This window comes from Mirounga leonina, unplaced genomic scaffold, assembly GCF_011800145.1.
Source record: "Mirounga leonina isolate KUSES-001 unplaced genomic scaffold, KU_Mleo_1.0 Mir_153, whole genome shotgun sequence".
Taxonomy (NCBI): Eukaryota; Metazoa; Chordata; class Mammalia; order Carnivora; family Phocidae; genus Mirounga; species Mirounga leonina.
In genome coordinates, this window is record NW_023270387.1 from 5,480,878 (window position 1) to 5,508,092 (window position 27,215).

The 27,215-nt window shown below is 40.0% G+C and overlaps 2 protein-coding genes across 8 annotated transcripts in view; one reads left to right on the forward strand and one right to left on the reverse strand.

The window, feature by feature from the left end:
- LOC118013187 (protein NPAT) overlaps positions 1–25,187 on the reverse strand; it is a 54,864-nt gene extending 29,677 nt beyond the window's left edge. For 2 of the 3 annotated variants that reach the window (XM_035008861.1, XM_035008860.1), the window contains exons 1-4: positions 24,977–25,186; positions 7,081–7,199; positions 2,525–2,585; positions 686–758 (exon numbers count right to left, since the gene is read on the reverse strand). In XM_035008861.1, coding sequence (XP_034864752.1) covers positions 686–758; positions 2,525–2,585; positions 7,081–7,199; positions 24,977–25,013 — 290 coding nt within the window. In that variant the 5' untranslated portion in view covers positions 25,014–25,186. Of the gene's footprint in view, positions 1–685; positions 759–2,524; positions 2,586–7,080; positions 7,200–24,976 lie in introns of all 3 variants that reach the window. The other variant, XR_004679949.1, reaches the window with a different exon arrangement.
- Positions 25,188–25,439: 252 nt separating this feature from the next.
- The window catches only part of ATM (ATM serine/threonine kinase), a 123,092-nt gene continuing 121,316 nt past the window's right edge, over positions 25,440–27,215 (forward strand). For 2 of the 5 annotated variants that reach the window (XM_035008858.1, XM_035008859.1), the window contains exon 1: positions 25,722–26,123. The gene's annotated coding sequence lies outside the window, so the exon portion shown is untranslated. Of the gene's footprint in view, positions 25,528–25,720; positions 26,124–27,215 lie in introns of those variants that run through there. The other 3 variants (XM_035008856.1, XM_035008855.1, XM_035008857.1) reach the window with 3 other exon arrangements.

The window sequence follows — 27,215 nt, forward strand, 5'->3', positions numbered from 1 at the left end:
CCTAGAGTTGGAGGCTCAACCGACTGAGCCACTCAGGGACCCCAAGCCCCTGCTGAATTTATGTTGGGTATTCACCTGTAGCTCTGGGAGAAAGGGTAAAAAACTCAGTTTTCATACTAGATTCTAAAGTTAAATAAGAGATGTTATAATTGATACCAGTAAGGGCTGGCATCCGAGGCCATGACATGACCTAGGTAAAAGGGAGACACTGCTACCATGAGGAAATTCTAAAATTAGAAGGTCCCAGAAGTAGCATTATTATTCAAGTTTGTTTCTTTATAGGGCAAGAACCAATGAGGCATGAATTCAACACATCAATTCTTTGCATGAGTAACCAAGACGCAACTATGTAAGGGAATTCACACAAGACTGGCATTAGATTTGTATTCTAGCCAGAGATCTGCCTCTAACTTGCTATGGGAACATGGGAATGTTACTAAATATCTATAAATCTCAATTTCCTTATTTCTCAACATTTTACTGAAGTATGCATTTTATGTCAAATTATTCCAATAAAAAACAAATATCAATAACCTCTAGAGTAAATTTAAAATTAGATCAGTATCACAGAAATGCACTGTGTGGGTCTTAAGAAGATTTAAAACTGAACAGCTTCCTACATGTGTTTGCATTCCAAAATGATCATGCATGTTCTGATAAACTTACTATACAGGCTTTTTATTACCTGATCTGAGAAAGTGTATGGTCTAACTTCTTCCATAGAGATGACATAATTGCTGGGACATCATTTGATGTTTCTAGAGCATAAGAGGAAAAGTTTCTTAATAAATACAGTCAAAGAAAATTCATCACTTAATTTAGACACAAAATGAATAAGGAAAACAAACTTTCCTCTAAGCTGCTGACATATGTCACAAACTAAGAAATAAGCCTATTTTGTAAAATGGCCTAAAAAACTATAAACGAGACTGGCTTCTTTTCTTAAGCCATTGAGTATCAGATGCAATATGAGTGGAAATGGGAATTTGTAAAGCCTCTGAAGCTTTTATAGATCAATTTTTTAACTTCTTTGCATTAAAAAAAAACTTTTTTTTTTTTAAAGATTTAAGTAATCTCTACATCCAACATGGGGTTCGAACTTAACAACCTAAGATCAAGAGTCACATGCTCCACCAACTGAGCCTGTCCCTCAAAAGGGCAAACTATTTTAAATCTGTTCTATTTGACATCATACTACATTTGAATGTTAATTAAAATAATCTGATTTATAATAAATATCATAAAGGTTACGCAAACTCCTGTGACTTGGAAATTATTTTTCTACAACCACTGTTTTTATGTCCAAATCACTGCGATCACTCAGCAACCCCTTAATAAAAGCCCCACCAGTTACTATACTTAAGTTACAGCTAAAATTCCTGAGGATGGATTAATTTTTTTTTTTGAATATGCTCTAAAAGCCCACAGTGATGGGAAACTTCTAGGATATTTAAAATCTTTACTATATACTTATAAAAAAACTCAAACCAGAGAAAGCTACCCAACATAAAAATGGGATTAAACCTTTGTAATCCAATAGCATATTGTTTCTGAAGTTATTTACACTCTAAATATTCCTGTAAGAATATTTAGGCCTATTACATTTTTTTCTAGTGCTGTGATCTTGGAAAAAGTTATATGGCTTCTCTAATTCTGTTTTCTGATATTTAAAAATTATTTTAACAATCAACACCTGTAACTGGGTTTTTTTAAGGACTGAAGTAAAACAAAGGAAAGCATTCAGCACAAAGCTGCCTAGAGACAAATACCCAAAGTAATAAATAAGCATCTTTCCTTTTTTTCAATGTTATTATTTTATGGTAATTCTTTTGTTAATGTTGTGAATTACAAAAATAATCAGTATTGGAGAATAAATCAAACAATTTTAACTTTCCCCCTAAAATATTAACTTAGGCAAGTATTATTTTATATTCTGGTTAATATAAACCAGAATTTTATGACTGGTTCCTGTGTTGAGATTTAGACTACCAAGACCTTAAAATTAAAATATTGACTTGAAATTCTGTAACACACAGAACATGTTCATCAGTTTAGACACTTAGACTTGAGTTTTATTTATTTTTTTTAAAGATTTTATTTATTTATTTGAGAGAGAGAGAATGAGAGAGAGAACACATGAGAGGGGATAGGGTCAGAGGACGAAGCAGACTCCCTGCCGAGCAGGGAGCCCGATGCGGGACTTGATCCAGGGACTCCAGGATCATGACCTGAGCCGAAGGCAGTCGCTTAACCAACTGAGCCACCCAGGCGCCCTTGAGTTTTATTTTTTAAGAAAATTATTTTGTTATATTCTCTAGCTTTCAGATTTTTGCCATTGATTTATTAATCAATATAAATGCAAACTGATTAGATATCTCCCAGTAAAACATATCTCATCATAACTGAGACAAGTTTTCTTTTGGCTTTTAGGAGGCATTAACAGTCTTTAAAAATTGTTTCCAATTAAAACTATTAGATAAATCCTGTGTAAAATAGAAAAGAATCCCTGACCCTCAATTCTTACCTTTTGCTTTCATAGCTACATACTCATTCAGAATTGTTGTCAGGTTTTTTCCAAACAAGGACTGAAAAGAAAAAGATCAAGCATTATAAAAGTTGTGCAATACTACTAATAATTTCCCACCATGAAACATTTCACTGTATAAAGTTATAAAAGATCTGGATTTTTTGATGAAGAACAGATTAGGGTAAGAACAGCTTATCAAAAGTGAAGAGTCACTTAAGGTAGGGGTTGCATCAAATCTACAAGTCATGAATCTTGCCTCTTTGCATAAGACACTGTGACTGTTTCATTAGCTAAGACAGTCCAAAGGCAGAAAAGCAGTTTTCAGCTGTGGGGTAGGGATCTAGTCACGTAACTTTTTTTTTTTTTTTTTAAGATTTTATTTATTTAAGAGAAAGTGAGAGAGAGGGGGAGAGAGAGAGAGAGAGAGAGCATGAGCTGGGGGGAGGTGCAGTGCGAGAGGGAGAAGCAGACTCCCCACTGAGCAGGGAGTCCGATGCGGGGCTTTATCCCAAGATCCTGGGATCATGATCTGAGCTGAAGGGAGATGGTTAACCACTGAGCCACCCAGGTGCCCTCAGTCACATAACTCTTTAAAAACAGTAAGGACTCACTCCTAATTTGCCCTTTCTATCCTGAAAGCCATATGAACCTGCCAAAAAACAAAGTGAAAAGACACAGAGCATAAGAGAGAGCCTTCTCAAGGACCAGCACCTTCCTATTTTCACTTCTATCCTCTCACAAACTTGTTTTCCTCCCCCGCCCCGCCCCAGTTTCTCCTACTACTAAAGTGCAGGTTTTTATTACCTCAAGTTTGAGGTTGTAAGACTCTGGAAGGCTTACTTTCATATGTAAAAGTGGACATGTTACTTCTTAATTCGTAGAGTCATTTGTTGTGAAGATTAAGGATACATGACACATGTCTAAGACAACGTCTAACACAGGACAGGTGATCAGTTTCCTTTTCTCTCCTAAAGATTTCTACTTTGTTCTGTCTTAACTAAAGCCTGAGAAGTTTGGGGATTTGCTTAATACTAACTTGGTCATTCTACCTTGCCTTATTATCTAGTAGCTAACATTAATTTGTGAATGACTGGTATTGTGTCCCCCAAAATTCACATCAGGACACAGTGGAGAAAGTGGCCATCTATTAAGCTGAGAAGACAACCGTCACCAGGAACTGAATCAGGAGCACTTTGATCTCAGACTTCCTAGCCTCCAGACCTGGGAGGAGATCTAGCGGCTAGGTGTGCATGTAGCTACTGGGGAACCACTGCAGCTGGGCCCTCACAGCAGAAAGCTACACAACCACACGGACATGCTAATCCAAATAAACAAACACACCTATATCTGTATAGATTTCTACAAATATTAAACATGGCTTCATAGTGGTATCTCTGACTACGACTCAACACCACAGGTTTCATACTTAGGCTTATCTGTATCTTCTTTCTCCCAGAGTCCTGGCTCCAATTATCTACAATACCATCTTACTTATTTGTTGAGAATGGCTAATTTAGAGGAACTCGGGGGAATTTATTTAAGATTCATTCATGCTGTTGTGTGAATCAACAGTGTGTTGCCTTTTATTGCTTAGTAGTATTTGATTCTATGGCTATACCATAGTTTACCCACTTACTGGCTGAAGGACCGCATGGTGGCTTCTGATTTTTGACCATCACATATGAACATTAGTGTGCAGGATTTTGGGTGAATATGTTTTCCAATTCACTTCGGTAAATATCTGGGTGTAGGAGTGCTGGGTCTCATGCATGTTTTAGGCACGTTTAACTCGTATGTATTTAGCTCAATGTATGTTTAACTTCATAAACAATTGTCAATCTGTTTTCCAAAGTGGTTGTATGATTGAGTTGAATGAGCAATGAATGAATTCCTACTGCTTTCCATCCTTAGTGCTAAGTATCTGGCAATTTTTAAATGGTTTTTTACATTAGCCATTCTAATAGGTATATATTGGTATCTCCTTATTCATTTGCATCTTTCCAATAACAAATGATTTGGAGCATTTTTTTCTTGTTTTTCTCTTTTGGAGTTTTTTTTCCATAAGCTTATTGCCATCTTCAGATCTCCTGCCCATTAAAAATTTCGTTTTTTGGGGCGCCTGGGTGGCTCAGTCATTAAGCGTCTGCGTTTGGCTCAGGTCATGATCCCAGGGTCCTGGGATCGAGCCCCACATCGGGCTCCCTGCTTGGCAGGAAGCCTGCTTCTCCCCCTCTCCCACTCCCCCTGCTTGTGATCCTGCTCTCGCTATCTCTCTGTCAAATAAATAAGTGAAATCTTTAAAAAAATTTTTTTTCTTCGTTTTTTTTTTTTTAAAAATTAACAGTTTTTTAACAGGTATTCTCGGTACAAATTCTTTACCACAGATGTGATAATGTAAATAGTTTCTTTCAGCCTGTGGCTTGTCATTCTTGGAACAGTCTATTGTAGGGCAAAATTTTTAAATTTTTACAAAGTTTAATTTACCAATTTATCCTTTTGTCAGTTCTTTTGGTATCACATCTGAAACTCATCATCAAACCCATGTTTACACAAGTTTTCTCAAAAAAAAAAAATATCTTACAGTTCTACATTGCACCTTTGGTCTTTATCCACTTGGGTTAATCTTTATATGAGGTATGTGTAGAGGATCTTTTTTTGAATCTGGATGTCTAATTGTTCTATCTCCATTTGTTGATAAAATTACTCTTTCTCCAGTGAATTGCTTTTGCACTTTGGTCAAAATCAGTTGTGTGTGTGTGTCTACACTGGGCTCTATTCTGTTCCACCAATCTAAGTCCCTAACCTTCCTCTAATGCCACTCAATCCTGATTATTAGAGGTTGTTAGTAAGTCTTACAATCAAGTAATGGGAGTCTTCCAACCTATCCTTTTTAAGAATTATTTGGGCTACTTTATAGTTCCTTTGCTTTTCCATGTAAAATTTAGAATTCAGCTTGTTGCTATCTACAAAAATGTTTGTGGGGATTTTGATTGTAATGGATATACAGATCACAATGGGGAGAACTGACATGTTAAATGAACATAGTATGTTTAATATTCTCCAGCAGTTTTGGAGGTTTTTTCAGGTTTCCTCCATAGATAAGCATGTTGTCTATGATAACTGAAATGAATTTGAGACATGTTCAAAATAAATTAGCAAAATACTATGTCAGGCGCCTGGGTGGCTCAGCTGGTTAAGTGGCTGCCTTCGGCTCAGGTCATGTTCCTGGAGTCCCGGGATCGAGTCCCACATCGGGCTCCCTGCTCAGCAGGGGTCTGCTTCTCCCTCTGACCCTCTTCCCTCTCGTGCTGTCTCTCATTCTCTCTCAAATACATAAATCTTTAAAAAAAAAAAAAAACTATGTCAAATAACGTAGCTCCAAACTCTATTATATTCCAAATGATGCTCTGTTGGTCTAGTGATATTCTAAAAAGAGGTGACAACAAGGTAACAAAACACCTGTTTTATATTTGTCTAAATTAAGCAAGCAGACATAGGAAAAAATGGGTTGAGATAAGATACCACAGAGCAGGTGGCTTAAATAACAGGCATTTCTTATTCTGGAGACTGGTGAGGGCCTAAATGAAAATCAAGGTGCTGGTCAATTTGGTTCCTGGTGAGGGCCAAATTCCTGGCTTCCAGACATCTCCCTTCTTGCTGTGTGCTCACATGGCATCCCCTCCGTGCCTGTTCGAGGAGAAAGATCTCTCTCTTCCACCTCTTCTAAAGGCAATAATCACATCCCAAGGGGCCCAACCTCATGACCTAATCTAAACCTAATTAATTCCCAAAAGCCCCACCACTAAACCATCACATTGGTGGTTAGGGTTTCAACCTATGAATTCTGGAGGGACACAAATATTTAGTCCATAGCAGGCAGAAAACAAGTGAGCCCTAAGACAGGCAGTAGTGAAACTAGTTAGAAATGAGAGTGTCAGGGCCCCTGGGTGGCTCAATCGGCTAGGTGTCTGCCTTTGGCTCAGGTCCTGAGATTGAGCCCTGCATCGGATTCTCTGCTCAGCGGGGAGCCTGCTTCTCCCTCTCCCTCTGCCGCTCCCCCTGCTCGCTCGCTCGCTCTGTCAAATGAAAAAATAAAAAATTAAAAGAAATGAGAGTATAATTTTTTTTTTTAAGATTTTATTCACTTGACAGAGAGAGAGCGAGTGAGCCAGAGAGCACAAGCTGGGGGGAGTGGGGGATTGGCAGAGGGAGAAGCAGGCTCCCCACTGAGCAGGGAGCCTGACGCGGGGCTCGATCCCAGAACCCCGGGATCATGACCTTAGCCAAAGGTAGACGCTTAACCACATGAACCACCTAGGCACCCCGAAAGTGTTATTTTGAAAGTGAGTCTTAGAAGCAAAGTTGCCAGCTTTGGCATAAGCATGTGAAAAGAAGAGCTGGCCTTCTTTCGGTCTTTTCAGTCATGCATTAATACTAACTATCAAATGTCTACCAATTTTGAAACTGCTAATGAGCTGATGTTAGGACTGCTGTTTATAGTCGCTCATGCTGGTCAATGAAGAACTATTTCCCTTAAGGAACAAATCACTCACCAGTAAGCAGGCTGGAATAAAACCTTCATCTGTACAATGTTCCGCGTATTCTTTTAAATTTGAACTTTCCAAAATAAAAGTTTGGCAGGTAGAAGTGAGGTTTTCCTGTTGTAAGTAACCTAAATGAAAAACAGAAGGTTAGGTAATTCCAGTAACTTCAGTACTTTCGCCAAAACAGAAATGCAGTTTCTTATCACAAATGGAACCTCAGGTGGAATGTGCTGGGTTTCTGCAGCCTTGCCCAGAACCACCAGTTTGTGTTGCAGTACAAAGCAGTCTTCATAGAATACATGGTTGTTTGATGGAAAAAACTCTAGCTAACCTAAAGACATACGGTATTTGATCAAGTACAATTAATGCACAGTAATGCTTACAAGCGAATCTATAAGTAATGATACATAAGAGGAGAACTAATAAATAATCAATGTTCTTCTCCATAACCTCCATACTGACCAGGCTGGCAGACAGTTACATAAGTAACTTACTGGATTATCAAAAAACTACATTCTCCCCATGTTGCTATTTACTTGTACATTTCACTTATTTGCCTAACGGTTTTAAGAGAAAAATGAACAAGAGACCTGCTTTGAAGGAAAGCAAAGAAAGGCACTTCCTTGATTTTTTAATTTATGCCTTTGGGAATCAAAACACTATTTCAACAACAACGACAGCATTTACATCTAACTGACATTTACGGAACAATCTTATTTATCAGTCCTTGGTACTCGCACACATATGAACGCTTCATTTGTCTTGACTAGCAGCCTTTGTTCTTTTGTTTCTTAGCATTATTGGCGTTTACCTAAACCCACCACTAAAAACAGCATGTTAATACTGAAAGAATATTGGATAGGATATTGGGAGACCAGGTTTTTACTCTATTCAGTAAAAATAAGCATTGTGAATTTGGGGCAAAAAATATCACATATCTTCCAGGACTAGGGTGCTTCATCTGTAAGGCATCACACTTGTCTTGACTTGTGGATCAAATCTGGTGAAATTACTCCCTTGTGTAAAGCCCTTCAATCACTTTCCATAGCACTCAGTTTAAACTTCTAAATTCTGAGCAGCTTCAGCTGGAATGACCATGTAAGGACCTCCAAAAATCCTCTCCTCCATAAAAGCAATGAGAACACTGGCACAAATGGTTAAAAAGAGAAAAACTTTTACAGAACTCAGAAAATAATCAAAGTCTTGGGAGCATTTAAGAAAAATAGAAGAGCGTCAGTAATAATGAACATTGTGGCATTTTAACTTGCTCTATTCTCATGCTCATATCCCCAGCTGAGTGGTATACTTGTTTTAACTGTGATTCCAGGCTGCTGATTTTCAAACAGCCTAGCAGCCAATGGAGGGGTCAGACAGGGCTGGAATTTTTCCAAAGACTCATTCCCATTCCCAGAATAATGTGATCTGTGTAAAAATTACCTGGAAACCTCCAGCTGCATGGCTTGTCTTTGAATTGAATCAGATTTTACCCAGTGCAAAGAACCTTCTCCTTTAAGATGTTTGCCTAAAACTATCAGTAGGAATAGCTTAACACTACAGCTACCAGTGACGAAGAGTGGGACAAACAAGCTAAACAAAAAAAACACAAAACATACAGAGACACACACACACACACACACACACAAAGCTGGGTATGAGCAGTCCATGGCAGGCTCTGAAAAGTTAGGATATATTCCTGGGATATTAGAAGGACATGTACAAGTGTAGGGCAGTGCACATACTCAGAAGAGATCTGACAAGGCCCTAAGCCCTCACCTCTGGCTGACCAGTAAGGCTCTGAGTAAGCAGGCTAAGGCAGAGTTGCCAACTGCTTAGCTGAATGTTCAAGCATGCCCCAACATACACAGAGCCCCTTGACAAACAATGGGAGACTTATGGACTCCAAGCTTCAAAAAAAAAAAAAAAAAAATTCAGTGTCCAATCATAGAATATAAACTCAAAGAATAAAGACCTTACAGATTTAGTTGAGGCAGTTCACAGCAACTGCTGAAACAACAAAGAGCCATAACAACATGAGGGAGGCAGGAGAATTTGATTACAAGAGCTATCACATTATATTATTTAAAATGTCTAATTTACACCAAAAAAATATGAGACATGCAGAGAAACAAGAAATTATGTTTCATATACAAGGCAAAAATAAGGGCGCCGGGTGGCTCAGTTGGGTAAGTGTCTGCCTTTGGCTCAGGTTATGATCTTGGAGTCCTGGGATCGAGACCCACATCGGGCTCCCTGCTCAGCGAGGAGTCTGCTTCCCCCTATATCCCTCACCCTGCTCATGCTCTCGCTCTCCAATAAAAACTTAAAAAAAAAAAAAAAAAAAAAACACAAGGCAAAATAAAAGCAGTCAATAGAAATCATCCCTAAGGAAGCAAAGAGTTAAAACTTTAAAAACTTTAGAGTTTTTAACTACAGTTAAAACTTAGTATCAGCTACTTCATTTTTTAAAGATTTGAGAGAGAAAGAAAGAACAAGCATGAGCATGGTGGGGAGGGGAAAAAGGAGAGGGAGAGAGAGGGAGGGAGGGAGGGAGAGAGATACTTTAGCAGTCTCTGCACTTAGCTCAGAGCCTGATGCAGGGCTCAATCTCATGATTCTGAGATCACAACCTGAGATGAAATCAAGAGTCGGATGCTTAAACGACTGCCTCACCTAGATGTCCCCAAAATCAGCTGTTTTAAGTAAGTTCAGAGAACTAAAGAAAACTATTCCTAAATATCTAAAAAAAATTATGAGCAATGTTTCATCAAAAAGAAATAAGAAAAACAGAAATTATACAAAAAAAAAAAAACAAGCAGAAATTCTAGGGTTGAAAAGTATAAAAACTAAAATGAAAAATTCCCTAGAGGGGGGACTCAACAGCAGATGTGAAGAGGCAGATGAAAGAATTAGTGAACCTGAACACAGCTCAAATGAGATTATCCAGCATAAGGAACAAAAACAAAAAAATATCACAAAAAGTTAACAGTCTTTGAGACTTGTGGAACACCATCCGTTGTGCCAACATAAGCATAATCAAAGTCCCAGGGGAGGAGAGACAGAAAAAGGCAGAAGGAATATTTGAAGAATTAATGTCCAAATAACGAACATCCAAAATTTGAGAATTATTTATTTATCTAGGAAGCTCAATAAATTCCAAGTAGGATACACGGAAAGAAATCCATATCTAGACATCTCATAATCAAATTGTCAAGACAAAGAGAATTTGGAAAGCAGAGAGAAACAGTTCATCACATCACAAGAGATCCTCAGTAAGATTAACAGCTTTTTTTCTCATGAGAAACCATGGAGGCCAGAGGCAGGGAGATGAGGTAAAGTGCTAAAAACAACAAAAATCCAACCAAGACCAGCAAAATCCCTTCAAAATGGAGACATTAAGCTACTCCCAGATTAAAAATACAAAATGAAACAAAACCCGAAGACATTGTTGCCAGCAGACTTGCCCTTTAAGAAATACTAAAGGGAGTCCTTTAGGCTAAAATTAAAGGACACTAGACAGTGAAACAAATCCATGTTAAAAAAACAAAACACACCAATAAAGGTAACTGTACAGGAAAACATAAAACAGTATAAATTACTTTTTGTTTGTAACTTCCTTCTGCTTTAAATGACAACTGTATATAGTAAGTATAAATCTGGGTTGGTGACCATATAATGATGAAGATGTAATTTATATGATCTTAAAAGCAAAAAGGGGGAAGAAAATGGAGTTAAAGAGGAGCAAAGTTTTTATATACTATTTAAATTAAGTTGGTATTAATCCAAACAAGATTGTTTTAAGTTACTTGTAACCTCCAAGCAATCACTAAAACAAAGGCTCAAAAATAAAAAACATAAAGGAAACAACGGAGAGGCGGGGGCGCACCTGGGCAGCTCAATTGGTTACGTGTTCAGACTCTAGTTTTTGGCTTATGTCATGATCTTGGGAGCCTGAGATAGAGACAGAGAGAGAGAGAGAGAGAGAGAGAGAGAGAGAGGGAGAGAGAGGGAGAGAGAGAGAGAGAGAGACACACACACACACGGCTCTGCGCTCATCAGCGAGTTGGCTTGAGGATTCTCTCTCCCTTAGCCCCCTCCCTGCTCGCCTGCACGTGCTCTCTAAAATAAAAATTAAGAAAAAAAGGGAAACAATGGAATTAAAATGGTAAATTGGAAATATCCAACACAAAAAAGGCAGTAATAGAAGAGTAACAGAAAAAGTAAACATAAAATATATATAGACTACAAGTATCAAAATGGCAGGCAAAATCCTCACCTTATCAGTAATTATATTAAGTGATAATGGATTACACAATATAAAGGTACAGACACACAGAATGAATAAAAAATACGATCCAACTACATGCTTTTGACAACAGACACACTTTACATTCAAACACCAAATAGGTTGAAAATAAAAGGATGGAAAAAGATATACCATCATACAGTAACTAAGAGCTGGAGAGGCTATACCATATCAGACAAATTAAGACAAATATTGTTAGTAGACACAAACATAATGATAAGATATTTAATGAATCAAAAAGAGAATTACAAGCATATATGCATGTAACAACAAAGGCCCCCCAAAACATGAAGCTGAAACTAACAGAAGTGGAACAAGAACTAGACAATTCAACAATAGAAGTTACAGACTTCAACATCCTACTTTCAATAATGAATAGACTAGAGAGCTCAGTCAGGAATGAGAAGGCTTGAACACTATAAACCAACTAGACCTAACAGACATCTATAGCCTACTCCACCCAACAACAGCAGAATACACATTCTTCTCAAGTGCATGTGAACATCCTCCAGGATAAACCACACATGAGGACATAAAAAAAGTTTCAATAAATTAAAAGACAAATTATATAGAGTATGCTCTCTGGCAAGACTAAAATTAGAAATCAGTAATAAGAAATTCACAAATATGTGGAAATTAAACAACACTCTCCTAATCAAAGGGTCAAAGAAGAAAACAAAAGGAAAGTAGAAAATATTTTGAGATAAAAACAAAATGCAACATACTAAAACTTATGGATGCAGCTAAAGAAGTGCTTACTGGTATATTTATATCTGTAAATACATTTCAAAGATGAAAGATCTCTAACCAATAACCTATCCTTTCATTTTACGACTAGAAAAGCAAACTAAACCCAAAAGAAAGCAGAAGGAAGAAAATAAAAGATAAGAGAAGAAAAATGAAAGAGAATAAAAAAAATAGAGAAAAATCTATGAAACAGAAAGTTGATTCTCTGAAAAGATCAACAGTAATCAATCTTTAGAGAGGCTGACAAAAAAAGAAGACTCAAGTTCCTAAATTCAGGAAGAAAAGGGGACATTACTATCACCCTTACTGAAATATTATAACATTTATATTATAAAAGGATACTATGAACAATTATATGGCAACAATTTAGAAAGCCCAGGTGAAACAAATACTTCTTAGACATTAACTGAACTGACTCAAGAATCTACAGAAAATCTGAACAGACCTAAAACAAGTAGAGACTGAACTGTAATAAATATTCTTTTCACAAAGAAAAGCCTAGGATCAAATGGCCTCACTGGTGAATTCTATCAAACATTGAAAGAAGTTTCACCAACTCTTTCAAAAAATAAAAAATAAGGGCGCCTGAGTGGCTCAGTCGTTAAGCGTCTGCCTTCAGCTTGGGTCATGATCCCAGGGTCCTGGGATCGAGTCCCACATCGGGCTCCCTGCTTGGCGGGAAGCCTGCTCTCCCTCTCCCACTCCCACTGCTTGTGTTCCTGCTCTCGCTGTCTCTGTCAAATAAATAAATAAAATCTTAAAAAAATAAAATAAAATAAAAAATAAGAGAGAGGCCTTCCCATTTCAAACGCTGATACTAGTAGTAATCTGATACTAAAACCAAAGACATCACATGAAAACTACAAACCAATATCCCTTATGAAAAAGCAGATGTAATAATTTTCAACAAAATACTAGCAAACTAAATCCATTAACATTTGAAAATGATTATACACCATAACCAAGTGCAACTGCACCTGGGTGACTCAGTTGGTTGAGCGTCCGCCTTCGGCTCAGGTCATGATCCTGGAGTCCCTGGATCGAGTCCCGCATTGGGCTGCCTGCTTGGCAGGGAGTCTGCTTCTCCCTCTGACCCTCCCCCCTCTCATGTGCTCTCTTTCTCATTCTCTCTCAAATAAATAAATAAAATCTTAAAAAAAAAAAAAGAGTGGTTCAACAAAACAAAAACAAATCAATGTAATACACTCTATTAAAAGAGGGGCGCCTGGGTGGCTCAGTTGTTAACTGTCTGCCTTCGGCTCAGGTCATGGTCCCAGGGTCCTGGGATGGAGCCCCACACTGAGCTCCCTGCTTGGCGGGAAGCCTGCTTCTCCTCTCCCACTTCCCCTCTTGTGTTCCCTCTCCCACTGTGTCTCTGTCAAATAAATAAAATCTTAAAAAAAAAAAAGAGTAAAGTCGGCCCAATACATTGTTTTAATAGAATAAAGAACAAAACCATGTTATCATCTCAACAGATATAGAAAAACCACTTGACAAAATCCAACACCTTTTCATGATAAAAATATGAGGAATATAAGGGAATTTCTTCAACCAGATAAAGGCATTTGTGAAAATCACACAGCTAACGTAATACTCAGAAGGTTAAAGAGTCAAAGCTTTGCCCATAGGATCAGGGACAAGACCATGCTTGCTCTTGCCGTTTCTATGCAACACTGTACCAGAAGTTCTAGTTTGGGCAATTAGGAAAGAAACTGAAGTAAAAAGTGTCCACACTGGAAAGGAAAAAAAATGTCCTCATTTGCAGATGACATGATGTCCTAAATAAAAAATTCTAAGGAATCCATGTACACACAGAAAAACTATTAAAGTCAGTAAGTGACTTCAGCAAGGCTTCAGGATAAAATCAGCTGCATTTCTATATACTTGCAATGAACAATCCAAAAATGAAAAAAACAAAAAAACAAACCAATTTCATTTACAAAGGCATCAAAAAGAATAAAATATTTAGGAATTAAGTTTAACAAAAGTGTATGATCCTACTAAAAACTAGAAATATTACTGAAAAATATTAAAGAAGACTAAATACATAGATAGATCTCTCTTGTTTATGGATTAGAAGAGTTAATGTTATTCAGATGTCAATACTCTTAGATTCAACACAATCCCTATCAAAATCTTAGTTGCCTTTTGTGCAGAAATTGACAAACTGATCCTAACATCCGCAGGGAAATACAAGGGACCCAGAGTAGTTAAAACAATCTTGAAAATGAAATAGATGGTGGACTTAACACCTACCCACTTCAAAACATACTACAAAACAACAGTAATCAAGGTAATGTGGTACTAGCGTAAGGATAGACCTATAGATCAATGGGACAGAATTAACATTCCAGACATTTATGGTCAATTGATTTTCAGAAACAGCGCCAAGTCAGCTCAATGGGGGAAATATTAGTCTTTTCAACAACTGGTGCTAAGAGAACTGGATACCCACATGCAAAACAATGAAGCTGGATCAAAACAATGAAATTATACCTCATACCAAATATAAAATTAACTAAAAATAGATCAAAGATGTAAGTGTAAGAGCAAAAACTGTAAGTCTTAGAACAAAACACAGGTGTAAATCTTTTTGATGTAGGATTAATGGTTTCTTAGGACATCTAAAGAACAAGCAACTAAAGAAAAATTAGATTGAACTTCATCAAAATTAAAAACATTTGTGCTTTCAAGGATACTATGAAGGAAGTGAAAAGACAATGGACAGGGGCGCCTGGGTGGCTCAGTTGGTTAGGCGTCTGCCTTCAGCTCAGGTCCTGGAATCAGCCCGTATCAGGCTCCCTACTCAATGGGGAGCCTGCTTCTCTCTCTCCTCCCTGCTTGTGCTCTCTGTCCCTATCTCCATCTGTCTCTTGCTCTCTTTCTGATAAATTAAAAAAAAACAAAAAAACAAAACACAAGATGATGGACAAAAATTGAAGAAAATATTTGCAAGTCATCTATCTGATAAGGAACTAGAATCCAGAACATATAAAGAACAAACCACTAAGCAAATGAGAAGAGGCTCAACTTCATCAGTAAATAGGAAAATATAAAATCAAAACCACAACAAGATGTATCAATTCATACCCACTAGGATAGTCAGAATTAAGAAAGATAGTGCGTACTGACAAAGATGTGATGAAACTGGAAATCTCATACATTGCTGGTAGAAATGTAAAATGGTGCAAAATCACTTGGGAAGTTCTCAGAAATATTAACATAGAATTACCACATCACCAAGTGATTCTACTCTTAGGTATATATCTAAGAGAATTGAAACAGTATGTCCAAACAAGATTTGTACATGAATGCTCATAGCATTTTTTTAATAGCCAAAAAGTGGAAACAACCTAAATGTCCATCAATGAATGGACAAAATGTGGAATATCCATTCGGTGGAACATTATTCAGCCATGAAAAGGAAGTAACTACTTCAACTTGCTATGACATGTATGAATCTTGAAAACAAGGTTCTAGAAGTCAGATACAAAAGGCCACAAATTGTAGAATTCCATTTACATGTTATGTCCAGAATAGGGAAAACCACAGAAACAAAAAGTAAATTAATGGTTGCCAGAGTTTGGGCGAAGGGGGCAAGTGGAAGTGACTATTAACGGGTCTGGTGTTTCTTTTGAGGATGATGGACATGTTCTGGAACTAACAATTTGGTGATGGTTACAAAACACTGTGAATATACTGAAAACCACTGAATTTTACTTGTTGTGGGATGTGGATTATATCTCAATGAAAAAATGTAATCCTACATTAACACCTTATATGAAGCTCTACTTGTTTTGCATCCTCATTTCTTCTTTAGCCTTTTATCATGCCATTCCATCTCTCCCAGACTAACTGGTCTTTCAATTCTGCAAATTCACAAATGCTCTGTTATCAAGACCACTGTATACTCCATTCCTGTTGCTTCGGCAGCTTATCTTCTTAGCCTAGCTAATTCCAACTCATTCTTCAGGTCTACGGTTAATTACCACTTCCTCAGAGGCTCTTTTTTTGAATCCTCTTATTACATGCTATACTCCTCTTATCAGATACTAGATTCCCTTATACTTACCTTTGCAGTAGACTTATCTCAGTGCTGGTATAATACTCAGGTATTTCATGACTAAAGCAATTATTTAGGTCTCCTCTGTATTTAAAATCTACTTCCGTATTTAAAATTCTATTCTTTTCACCTGGAACTTTATCTTTAACCAGGCCCTCCAAGTCAAAAGACTAATTAGAGTGCCTATGAAGTCATTATATATGAAGATTATAAAAGCAAAGGGCAAGAAAATTGTCATCCCATTTTAGAAAATGCCCTAGCTGGGATCTGGGAACCAACTCACCACTTTCTACTTATAGTTGATGAATCAGTTTTCCAACAGCTTGCTCACTAACGCTATAGAGAGAAACAAAGAATACACAAATAAAAAAACCAAAGATATTGTCCTTTGGATTAGGGGAAGACATTTAGAAACCAGAGTATACCTTTTATCTCATATACTAGTACTTCAGTATCTCCAACACTGATGATATGAAATCATCTCAATTATGAAATTAGATCAAAGATAGATTGCTATTTTCCCTTTTTTTATTTTTCACAAATAACCCAATATAAACCCTACAATTCTATAGCCAGCTGAGAAGCAATCATTTTTATGATGGCTTGCTTTTTAACAGTTACCTTATTTGGAATAACTCAGCTGCTACTAGGATTTCACCAATACAGAAATTTAAAACGTATACGAACCACTGGAGTCACTTTGGAAGCAGGCAGCTGGAGCTTTTTATATGTTTCAAAATTTAAACTGAAGATAATTTCTTTTCATGGGAGAGTTTCAAAAGTATTAAGCACCCCAGATGTATTCATAACCACTTGAGACTTCTAACAGGTGGTGGTGTGAAATCAAATTCCTAATGTGAATTTGCTTTTCTGTAGACCAAACATTCTCAAAAATAACATAGCACTAAGGGGATGAAAATTGGTACAGGAGAGGCAAGGGAACAAAGAGAAGATCACCCTTTTAATGCATAAATCACAGATGTACATACAATACATGAACACTGTATTTGTGACATTAAAGTATCATGTGGGAGATTAGGGGGGAAAAAGTCTAAAAATACTCAAGGGTGTAATAATGAAATAAGGTTGAGAAACCAACCTAGACTGAATGTAGTGATAGAATTAACCTTTCTCAGAAAAAAATATGATCATTAGTGCTAACTACCCTGCCAAGGAATTATCACAGATCAAACAGTTTATGGTTTATCTTAAAGACATTACACTTCAGTATACAGTTGAGAAAAGGCTTGTTAGAAGGCTAGATTACTTCTATAAAGTGTTTAAAAATTATAATGCATTTTAAAATAGCAATATCTAAGATATTTACCTTCTGCTCTTAAAAACATGCCCAACTTTGAGCACTCCAGAGTTCCCATTTTAGATTAGACTTGATGAATTTTGCTTTACTTTATAGAAAAATAAAAGAGCTGAAGTTAATAAACCAATAGTGGAGACAAAATGAAATACTAAAAATAATCCAGAAGAATGTAGGATAAAAAGAGCAAGTAACAAATGGGACAAATAGAAACAAATAGCGAGATAGTAGATTCATTTTTTAAAAACTTTTTTTAATTTAGTAAGCCTATGCCCAACGTGGGGCCTGAACTCATGAACTCAAGATCAGGAGTCCCATGCTCTAACAATTGAGTCAGCCAGGCACCCTGAGATAGATTTAAACCCAATTTAGCAATCCTACTTCTCAGTATTTACTCAAATGAAATCAAACATGTCCACACAAAAACTTGTAAGCAAGGTTGTAAACATTTTGTAAGTTTAACTAAGTTATATAAAACCCAAATATCCATCGAGTGGTGAATACATGAATGAAGTATATACACACAGTAAAATACAGCAAAAAAAGGGGGGTGAGTGGGATGGATTTATAGGAAGCTTGCCTTAGAGTAGGGTATGTTAAAAACAGAACAAGTTCCCGAATAAATGGACAAAAGAATAAATGAATGGGAAAATGAACAAATGAATAAAAATCTATGATCAAGGACTGTCTTCCTTCAGTATTTTTGGCATTTGAAGGAAAAGCAGTTTACAGCATATACGTAACCTCCTGGACCTCGGTTTCTCCCATCGTATCATAGAGCAAGCAACTGCTACTTTTCTGGGCCCTTGAGAAGATGGAAGAAAGAAGTGAATAAAAGATTTAGTATCTTTGGTCCATAATCATAGAAACCTAGAGCATGTGTAAAGCTATGATGCATGTGTACAGGGATGTGGGTAGCTAAATCCTGGAAATTCAGGCAGAATGGCTTACTTTATTTTATTCTGCAGCCTGGTTTCTGTCTGGTAGCATTATAAGCAATTTCTAAGAGAGGAAAGAGACTCCAGCATTCTCCACATGATCCATTTTCCCATGGGTAGAGCTATTCTGTGCTTGCATAGACAACTTCCGCATTTCCCCCAACTCTTCTAATGTGGTTGTTAGATGTGACCATAGGATTATGTTTATATTTAAAGTGTTCCTAGCGACTTTGCTAGTTCCTTTTGGCTTCTACTCAAACTTAACAGAGATTATTAGAATTAGTATTTGTGATTTCACTGTTTTAAATATTTATAAATGCTTAATTCTTAGATACTTCTGACACTGCTACAGACTTATACCCCAAGTATAAACATTCCTTTGAGAGTTTTTATTTTGTTCTGATGGTAAAAACTGTTAGAGGCATATGACTTACACCTGATTTCTAAATGAGATATCCTCTAGCAATCGAAATACCTGATGTGGTTGTTATTATTCCACTGCAAAGTACACTTTACCCCAGGGAATGTGCTCTAAGAGAAAATTAAAACCTAGCCTCCCACATCAAAGCCCATTAAGTCATTAGGTGGCTCTTCAGTATGTGAGCTTCATTTTCTTGCTGGGCTGCAGGATGCTAGGAGCCCTTCCAGAGACATTAACAAGTGCCTCCTCCAAGCAGATTTATCCAGGAATCACAAATTTTAGACCTGAGATGGACCTTGGGCTTCCTCAATCTGCAGAAGAGGAAACTGAGTACAGAAGACATTAAATGGTTTTTCCAGGATCTACAGCTGGTTACAAGAAAAGGAAAAAACCCCAAATCCCCACAGCATTCTGAAATCACATAGCCCAAGTGGTCCGGAAGGTGGGGCAAATTATTCTAGACTAATGTGATTTGGATGGTGGAATTAGAACACCATCCAGGTTGATGACTGCTTCAGATGAAAAAATCCCAATTCTTCAGGGGCATCTGGCTGGCTCAATGGGTAGAGTGTGAAACTCTTGATCTCAGGGTTTGAAGACCGAGTCCCATTTTGGGTACAGAAATTACTTAAAGATAAATAAAAAAAACCAAAACCCAAACCAAAAACACATGCGCAATTTTGGGCAATCTAGAGTTCCCATTTTATTTATTTTTTTTAAGATTTATTTATTTGAGAGAGCAAGAGCAGAGTGGGAGGGGCAGAGGGAGAGGGATACACAACCTCCAGCAGTGTCCATGGGCAGAGCCCCACACGGGGCTCGATCTCACGACCCTGAGATCATGACCTGGGACAAAACCAAGAGTCTGATGCGTAACCAACTGCCCCACTCAGGTGCCCCCTTTCTTATTTTTTATTTCTTCTTCAAAGATTTTATTTATTTATTTTTGACAGAGAAAGAGACAGCGAGAGCAGGAACGAAAGCAGGGGGAGTGGGAGAGGGAGAAGCAGGCTTCCCGCCGAGCAGGGAGCCCGATGCAGGGCTCGGTCTCAGGACCCTGGGATCATGACCTGAGCCGAAAGCAGATGCTTAACGACTGAGCCACCCAGGCATCCCTATTTCATTTATTTTTTAAGTAGGCTCCATGCCCAGTGGGGAGCCCAATGCGCAGCTTGAACTCACAACCCTGAGATCAAGACCTAAGCTGAGATGAAGAGTCAGATGCTTAACCGACTGAACCACCCAAGTGCTCCTAGAGTTCGTATTTTTAGGTTAGACTTGATGTATTCTGTTTTACTTTTGTCCTACGAGTTCCAAAACAATGCTCTAAAGTAATAATTGAGTACTTCCATATTAACAATATATGTATGGTTAACCACTTATTTACTTATAAAAATCTTATTTATCATTGTTGAACACTTGATTGTAATTCTCTATCAGAATAATAGAGAAAGTTTTAAGTATAAATTATTCCAAATCTCAAATGTTACAATGAAAATACAAAATAGGGAGCAATAATCTCTTATTAGAATACAAATAATTACTCTTTCAATTAACATTTGTGATTATTTCTTTTTACTCCTTACTAAAAACATCTTTAGAATAAAATAACTATCCTTTGTGCAAACTTACTGACAAAGATGTACAAATAGGTAAGAAAGCATGCCTGAGTTTCCTTTTTTCTTAATATAATATTGTCCTCGGCCTGCTTTTCAATGGAGGTAGAAATAAGCACAAGTTAAATAGACTGAAGGGGAAATATAACTGGAAAAGAGAAGGAAAGATAAAATCCTAACTATATCTAGAGTATTCAAATTTTAGGAACTGAGATGCCAAGAGTCTGCCTTCTATTCTTCCTGTTTATGGAGAGGGAAAGCTAAAGACAGAGGTGCCTGATGAAGAAAGCAAGAGATATCAAACCCCCTGACCTCAAAATATCTCCTTTACATATTCTAATAATTTCCCAGAAGTTTCTGAATTATTACTTAAAAATGTAAGCAATTCTTGGGAAGACTTAACATAGTGCCTTATATTACTAGATCTACAAATAACGAAGTTTCTGTCTATAAGGAAGTTATCTAAACGGACCCAGAAGATACATATGCAAATAACTGTAATACAAAGCAAAGATGGTAAGACAACAGGACTTATTTTATGGGAGGAGAGGGACTTGAGAAAGTATTACCAACTTGGGAAAAATTATGAATGTTACAAAGAAGAGGTGAGTCTTGAAGGATGTTTGGGGAATCCCAAAAAAGCTGATGAAAAGTATACATGGAGAACATGTTTGGGGGACGTGCCCAGTTTGGAGAAAGCACAACGTATATGATGGAGAACAGATGGAGATACAACTGAAAAGACAGAATGGGTAAGGATCCAAAAAAGCTGTAAATGTCATCAATGACATTTTTATGAATAAAGAGGATATAAAGACAGTCTGATTAATAGAAAACAGAGTAACAATCTGACTAAATGACATATTCAGTAAGCAAAAAAGAAATGTTATGATCACAGCTGCACTTCTGTAAATATTTACTAAATATTTATAATGTCTTAGCTACGTAAAGGTGAATAGGATCAGTGGCTCTTGACCTTTCAGGTGTGTCAATTCTGATTCTGTTTGCCTTCAAATCTCTTCTTCCTCTCTCTTTTGCTCTGAGCTGTGTGATAGGAAACCTGACCCCACACAGGCAATGTTTCCTAGGCTCCATGTCAGCTGGCTTCTTCTGGCTGTGTTCAAACAATGGGAAGCACTGGGGGGGGGACTGGACGGCAGCTGGAAGAAGCCATGTAGTTTTGCTTTAGTAGATTCTCCTCTGTGACTACCGCTCCCTCACCAGAAAAGTCTACTTTGCATCTTCCAGCGAGAGAACTGGGTCTCTGGACTGCTTCGTTTCTCCTAGTCCTCATCCTTCTAATTATCACAGTGGCTTCCTGCCGTTGCCGCTGTACAAATTGGCTCACATAAGCTGCTTGTCTTAGTTTTTCTATCACCAGTGCAACCAGTGTAACCAATTCCCTCATTAGATCCTTCCACGTTAAATACTCAGATTGGTTTCAGTTTTCCTGAATGGATTCTGACTCACACAGAAAGAACAAACCTATTTAGAAATCCAAAAAACGTTCTGGCCCCTTCACTCATAAAAATGCCCCACCTGATGTAAACCTTTACAGTTTTGGGGGCTTCCAAGAACTTTCAAAGCCTGTCTTATTAATCCCAGATCAAGAAAAATGAGGACAAAAGTTAAGTTTCAGTTTGGGAAGATGAAGTTCTACAGGTGGATGATGGTGATGGTTACAGAACAATGTGAATGTACTCAATGCCAAAGTGTACACTTAAAAATGGCTAAAATGTTGCATATATTTATGTCATGTATATTTCACTAAAGTAAGTAAACACAAGCAAAGCTAAAACATGGTCAAGTAAGGGTTTCACAGAAGTGAGGTACAAGGCTGCTGAAGCACTTAAGGAGACATTTATAGTTACACCTGCTAGGAAAGGTTTCAGAGACCGTGGCTTCCATCTGGAGAAACTCCCAAGTAGCTGGCATGCCTACAGCACAGGGCAGACACTGAAAAGCTGAGATCAAGCAGGAGGGGCAGGCAGAGTGAGTTCCACAGAGCAGCCTGTACAACACACTGAGAAAACCGAAGTGGTGTCCCAAAGGTAGTAAGCAACACTTTGATGTATTTTGGCCTGTGTAATATTTACAGAGATTCCAGCAAGACAACTGCTGGACATCGCTGAGGAGCAAGGGCTGGTTACGTGTAGTGAGGTTCAAGTCAGTACGGTATGTTGAAGAATGAAAGGCAGGTGGGAAGTAGAGTTCATTCTTTGATTTGTAAAAGGGTGACACAGAGCATTAAATAGAATTAGATAGAATGTGTGGTGAGGTCTAGGTAAAGTATTTTGGGGTTTGTGTGCGGGAGGGGCACATGCCTGAGGGTAAAGAAACCTAATTATGTGAACTCTAAGGAGAACTACTTCTCTATTCTTAGCATTTAACAGTGTCTGATACTAAGCACCCAAAGATTTCTTTAAAGAACATTATGAAGAAAAGGAGTAGACAAAAAGAGAGGTGAAGATAAGGAGGGGGTACTGAAAGAAGAATCATGACAAAATAATGAAACTGGTACAATTTTAAGCCTCTAAGTTTTGGAATTATACATCTGTGTGTGCTGATATGAGCTTCAAGACATAATATTAGAGTAAGAATGAGTGTGGGGAGACCTTTTTTTTTGTATCATGTATTCTTTTGCAAAACTTGAGATTTTGATAACTGCACCATTTTTTCTTTTAGAATACATGTAGTATGAATGCTTTAGGCAGATTTTTCTTAACAGTAAATATCAATAACATGACTATATCAGAAGCGATGACAGAAGTCCCAAAGAAGGCACAAGGGAGGGGCATATTAAGTAGGATTGGTGGCAATTAAAATGGAATGTGAATGACAAAGAATTTTTAGGGTAAGAAACAATGAATTTGGAATTTTTATCCATTAAAAAAAGGAGGAGTCAAGCAGAGCAGCTGGTTTGTGGAGAATACAATTTGGTGTGAATTATTCCAGGTAGAAAACCATATTGCTTTAAGATCAGTTGTTATTAACCAGGGATGATTTTACCCTCCAGGGAACATACTGACAATACCTGGAGACATTCCTTTTACTGTCATAAGTGGGGGGGAGTGGGGTCTTATTGGCATCTAAGGGATAGATGCCAGGGATGCTGCTAAACATCTCACAATGCACAGGACAGCTCCCCATAATAAATAATTACCTGGCCCCAAATGTCAATAGGGCCAGGGTGAGAAACCCTATTAAAAACTATAGTTACTGAAACTGGAGTGGATTACCAAATTGCTAAAACCCAAAAATCCTTAAACTATATGCCAGGAGGAAAAAATAAAGTACGCCAATGTTACCTTGAACAGTGTTAAAGTCTACTTTAAATGGGTTTCCATATAATCCCAGTAAATGTAACAATTACAAGACAGCCAGCTTTTTCTCACAGAAACAGATGGAGAATAACTACTGGTAATTCAGTTCTGATAAAGCAGGCAAAAGATTAACATTAACAAAATGTTAATTAAAACTCTCAAGTCACTAGTTTCTCCAAAAAGGGCCGTGCAACCGTTACCCTCTCCTGTTTCCTGCACAATGTGCTCACCAAAAGCCCCGAGCACAAAGGCCAGTTTTCCGGTAAGGCTGGGTATTTAAAAAAGTAAGACAAATGGGTCTTTTCTAACAATAGGGTAAGGACAGTAATTCCTGCGGACACTAAGGGAAGTTTCATCACAGATATTTACCATTTACTTTCAGGGGTGTCGGGTACGAGGTCTGCACACCGCCGGCTCGGGGTCTGAGCTTCCGAGGGCTCTCGCTCCCGGCAGCACGACCCTCTCGATTCTTCCCGGGGACACGCAACCACAAAACCCGTTTCCCCACACGGACAGTACTCCCTGACGACAGACCCGTGACACTAACCGTCCTCAAATGGAGGAAGAACGAACCAGCAGGACTAGCACACGTTCACCTGGAAGGCACTTTCCTCTGAAATCTCTGGCCGGTCGGCAGATGAGGAATGGCTGCAGTTACTTGCAACATGCAGATGGCATTTCAGACCCCCTGCGCTGGGCTACTCACCGCGGCAGGGAGGGCGAGGGATGGACAGGGACGATCACCCCCGTTCGCCCCAAACTCGTCGTTGCCGGGGCGGGGCACGAGAAGGACGTCGCGAAGGTCTCTCTACGAGACCGGCCGGCCCGGGGACGTCCTCGTGTTCCCTAATCTGGTCCCAGCCCTGACAAGTCTCCTTCCGGGGGCCCCGACCAGGCGTGCAGGCCTGGCTCCCCCTCCGAACCCGGGCCTCAGGTGTTCCGCCCCGCGCTTCTCCTCGGCCCTCCCCGCGCCACGCAGCCTCCGGGGAGCGCAGCCCCCGCACACAAAGAGGCTTACGCTGCCCGAGCGCCCGGCTCAGGGGAACCGCCGCAGGTCTCGACCTGCAGGCGGGGAGGCAGAGCCCCAACTTCCCCACCGCGGGGAGAACCTTTGCCCCGAAGGTCGCTCCGTCCTGCTCAGCCGGGCCCGCTACCCGTCCCTCCCGCGCCCGCGCTTACCCAGGACTAGTCGCGCTATGTCCGACGGTAACAACATGACCGAAGCCGCAGCAGGAACCGCCACAGGAGACGAGACTCAGGTAAAAGCCAACACAGCGACAGCTCCAGCGCCGCATCTCCCGGTTCCAGTGGCGGCACTGAACCCGCGGCAATTTGTCCCGCCTCTTTCGCCCCGCGTCCGCCAATCGCTTCCGCCCGAGAAAGAAAGGCGCCGAAATGAAACCCGCCTCCGTCCCCCTCGGAACTGTCGTCACTTCCGTTCTCCTATTCTGAGGGGTGGGGCTGAAGGTGGCGAGGAGGTGGGACGCAGGCGCAGCGGCCGGAGCCAGGGGGCGGGCAGCGGGCGCAAGGACGCACGCCATTGGCGGGTAACGCGCAGGAGCGTTTGCTCCGAAGAGCCGAATGTTTTGAGGCGAGCGAGCGCAAGGACGCAGAGCGTGCGGGGGTCGGCGCGCATGAGCAGATGGTACCCGCTTCCGGGTGACCCTCACCTCTTCTTCGGGAGATCCGGGCTGCGTGGTCACGCCGCGTTTGAACCGGAAGCGGGAATAGTGGGTGTCCACCTGGCTGGAGCCGCTGGGGCCGCGGGGGGAAGTGAGTGGAGCGGGGATTTAGGCTGCAGCCGCCGCCGCTTTAGGAAATTCCACGTTGGCTGTGCGAGTGCACCGTTAGGGGTGTGGAAAGCGGGCGGTGGCTTCTGCGTCGGGGGCTGCAGGCGTGTCCGAGCCGCTCGGCGCCGGCCCCCCCCCGCCCCCGACGACCGGTCTCGCCCGCTGCTCTGGCGCGGACCTTCCCTGCTCGCTGCACCGTCTCCCTCCCGCCCTCTCTCCGAGCCCCTAGCGGACTTAGCCTCGAACCTTCTTCCAGATGCCCCGTTGCACGCTCCTGCGCGTCCCCTGTCCCTGCCATTTTAAGGCCCCGATTTAACTAGATGACTAACCATGTTTCCCCCCCTTTTGTTGCTTAGTTTTAACCCACGAGCATCTCCTGAGGCTTAGAGTGGCGTGGTTAAGAGCACGGACTCAGGAATTTCGTTGCTGGACTTGGAATTTTGGCACACATGTGGGTGCCCGCGCTGCCCTGTCTCACTGGAGGGAATCCTTGCCCGTGGTGAGCCCTCAAGAGCATTCGCTGCTGTTTTTACCAGGTACCGAGAAGTAAAAGGACTCTTAGAGCTCAGGGTGATCGTGGAGGGAGAACCGCGATCGTAGAGGAGCTAATGAGGTTCTGCGAGGAGACCTCGAGTTGTTCAGTTGCCCCCGGAGGAGGATGGTGGGGGCCCTCCACGCAGGAGGAGAAATGCGTGTAAAGACACAAAGCGTGGAAGGTTTCAGAAGCTCAAGAGTGAGGTCTGGCGTTGAACGAAATAAATGTGGGCATTTTCAGCATGTTGAGGTCTTAGGGATGGATGAGGTCACACTGGGAGAACATCGGGTGGGAAGTAGGGAGACAGAGATAGTCTTTTTTTTTTAAGATTTTATTTATTTGGGCGCCTGGGTGGCTCAGTCGTTAAGTGTCTGCCTTCGGCTCAGGTCATGGTCCCGGGGTCCTGGGATCGAGCCCCGCATCGGGCTCCCCGCTCGGCGGGAAGCCGCTTCTCCCTCTCCCACTCCCCCTGCTTGTTCCCTCTCTCGCTGTGCCTGTCAAATAAATAAATAAAATCTTTTTTTTTTTTAATTTTTTTTTTGAAGATTTTATTTATTTATTTGAGAGACACAGCGAGAGAGGGAACACAAGCAGGGGGAGTGGGAGAGGGAGAAGCGGCTTCCCGCCGAGCGGGGAGCCCGATGCGGGGCTCGATCCCAGGACCCCGGGACCATGACCTGAGCCGAAGGCAGACACTTAACGACTGAGCCACCCAGGCGCCCTGACAGAGATAGTCTTGCAGGTGTGGGTGAAAGAGGAACCATCAAGAGAGACTTAGGAAACGAAGGGAAGAATGGTGATTTGTGACATTTATTGATCATTTGTTGTGTTCAGGCACTGTGGCAAATCCGTACATGAATCTTTAACAATAACTCTGAAGGAAGTTCTAGTATTGTTTTTCATTTTATCGTTGACAGATCTGAGGTTTAGAGAGATTAGCTGATGTGTCCAAGGTTATACATCCTGTAAGGGGCAGGGGCAGGGGCAGGATTTGAAACAGTATAATCTAACAACAGAGCCCACACTATTACTCCAGAAAAAAATGGCATGCCAAGGGCAGAATTAGATGCAGGAAGATGCGATGGAAGCATCA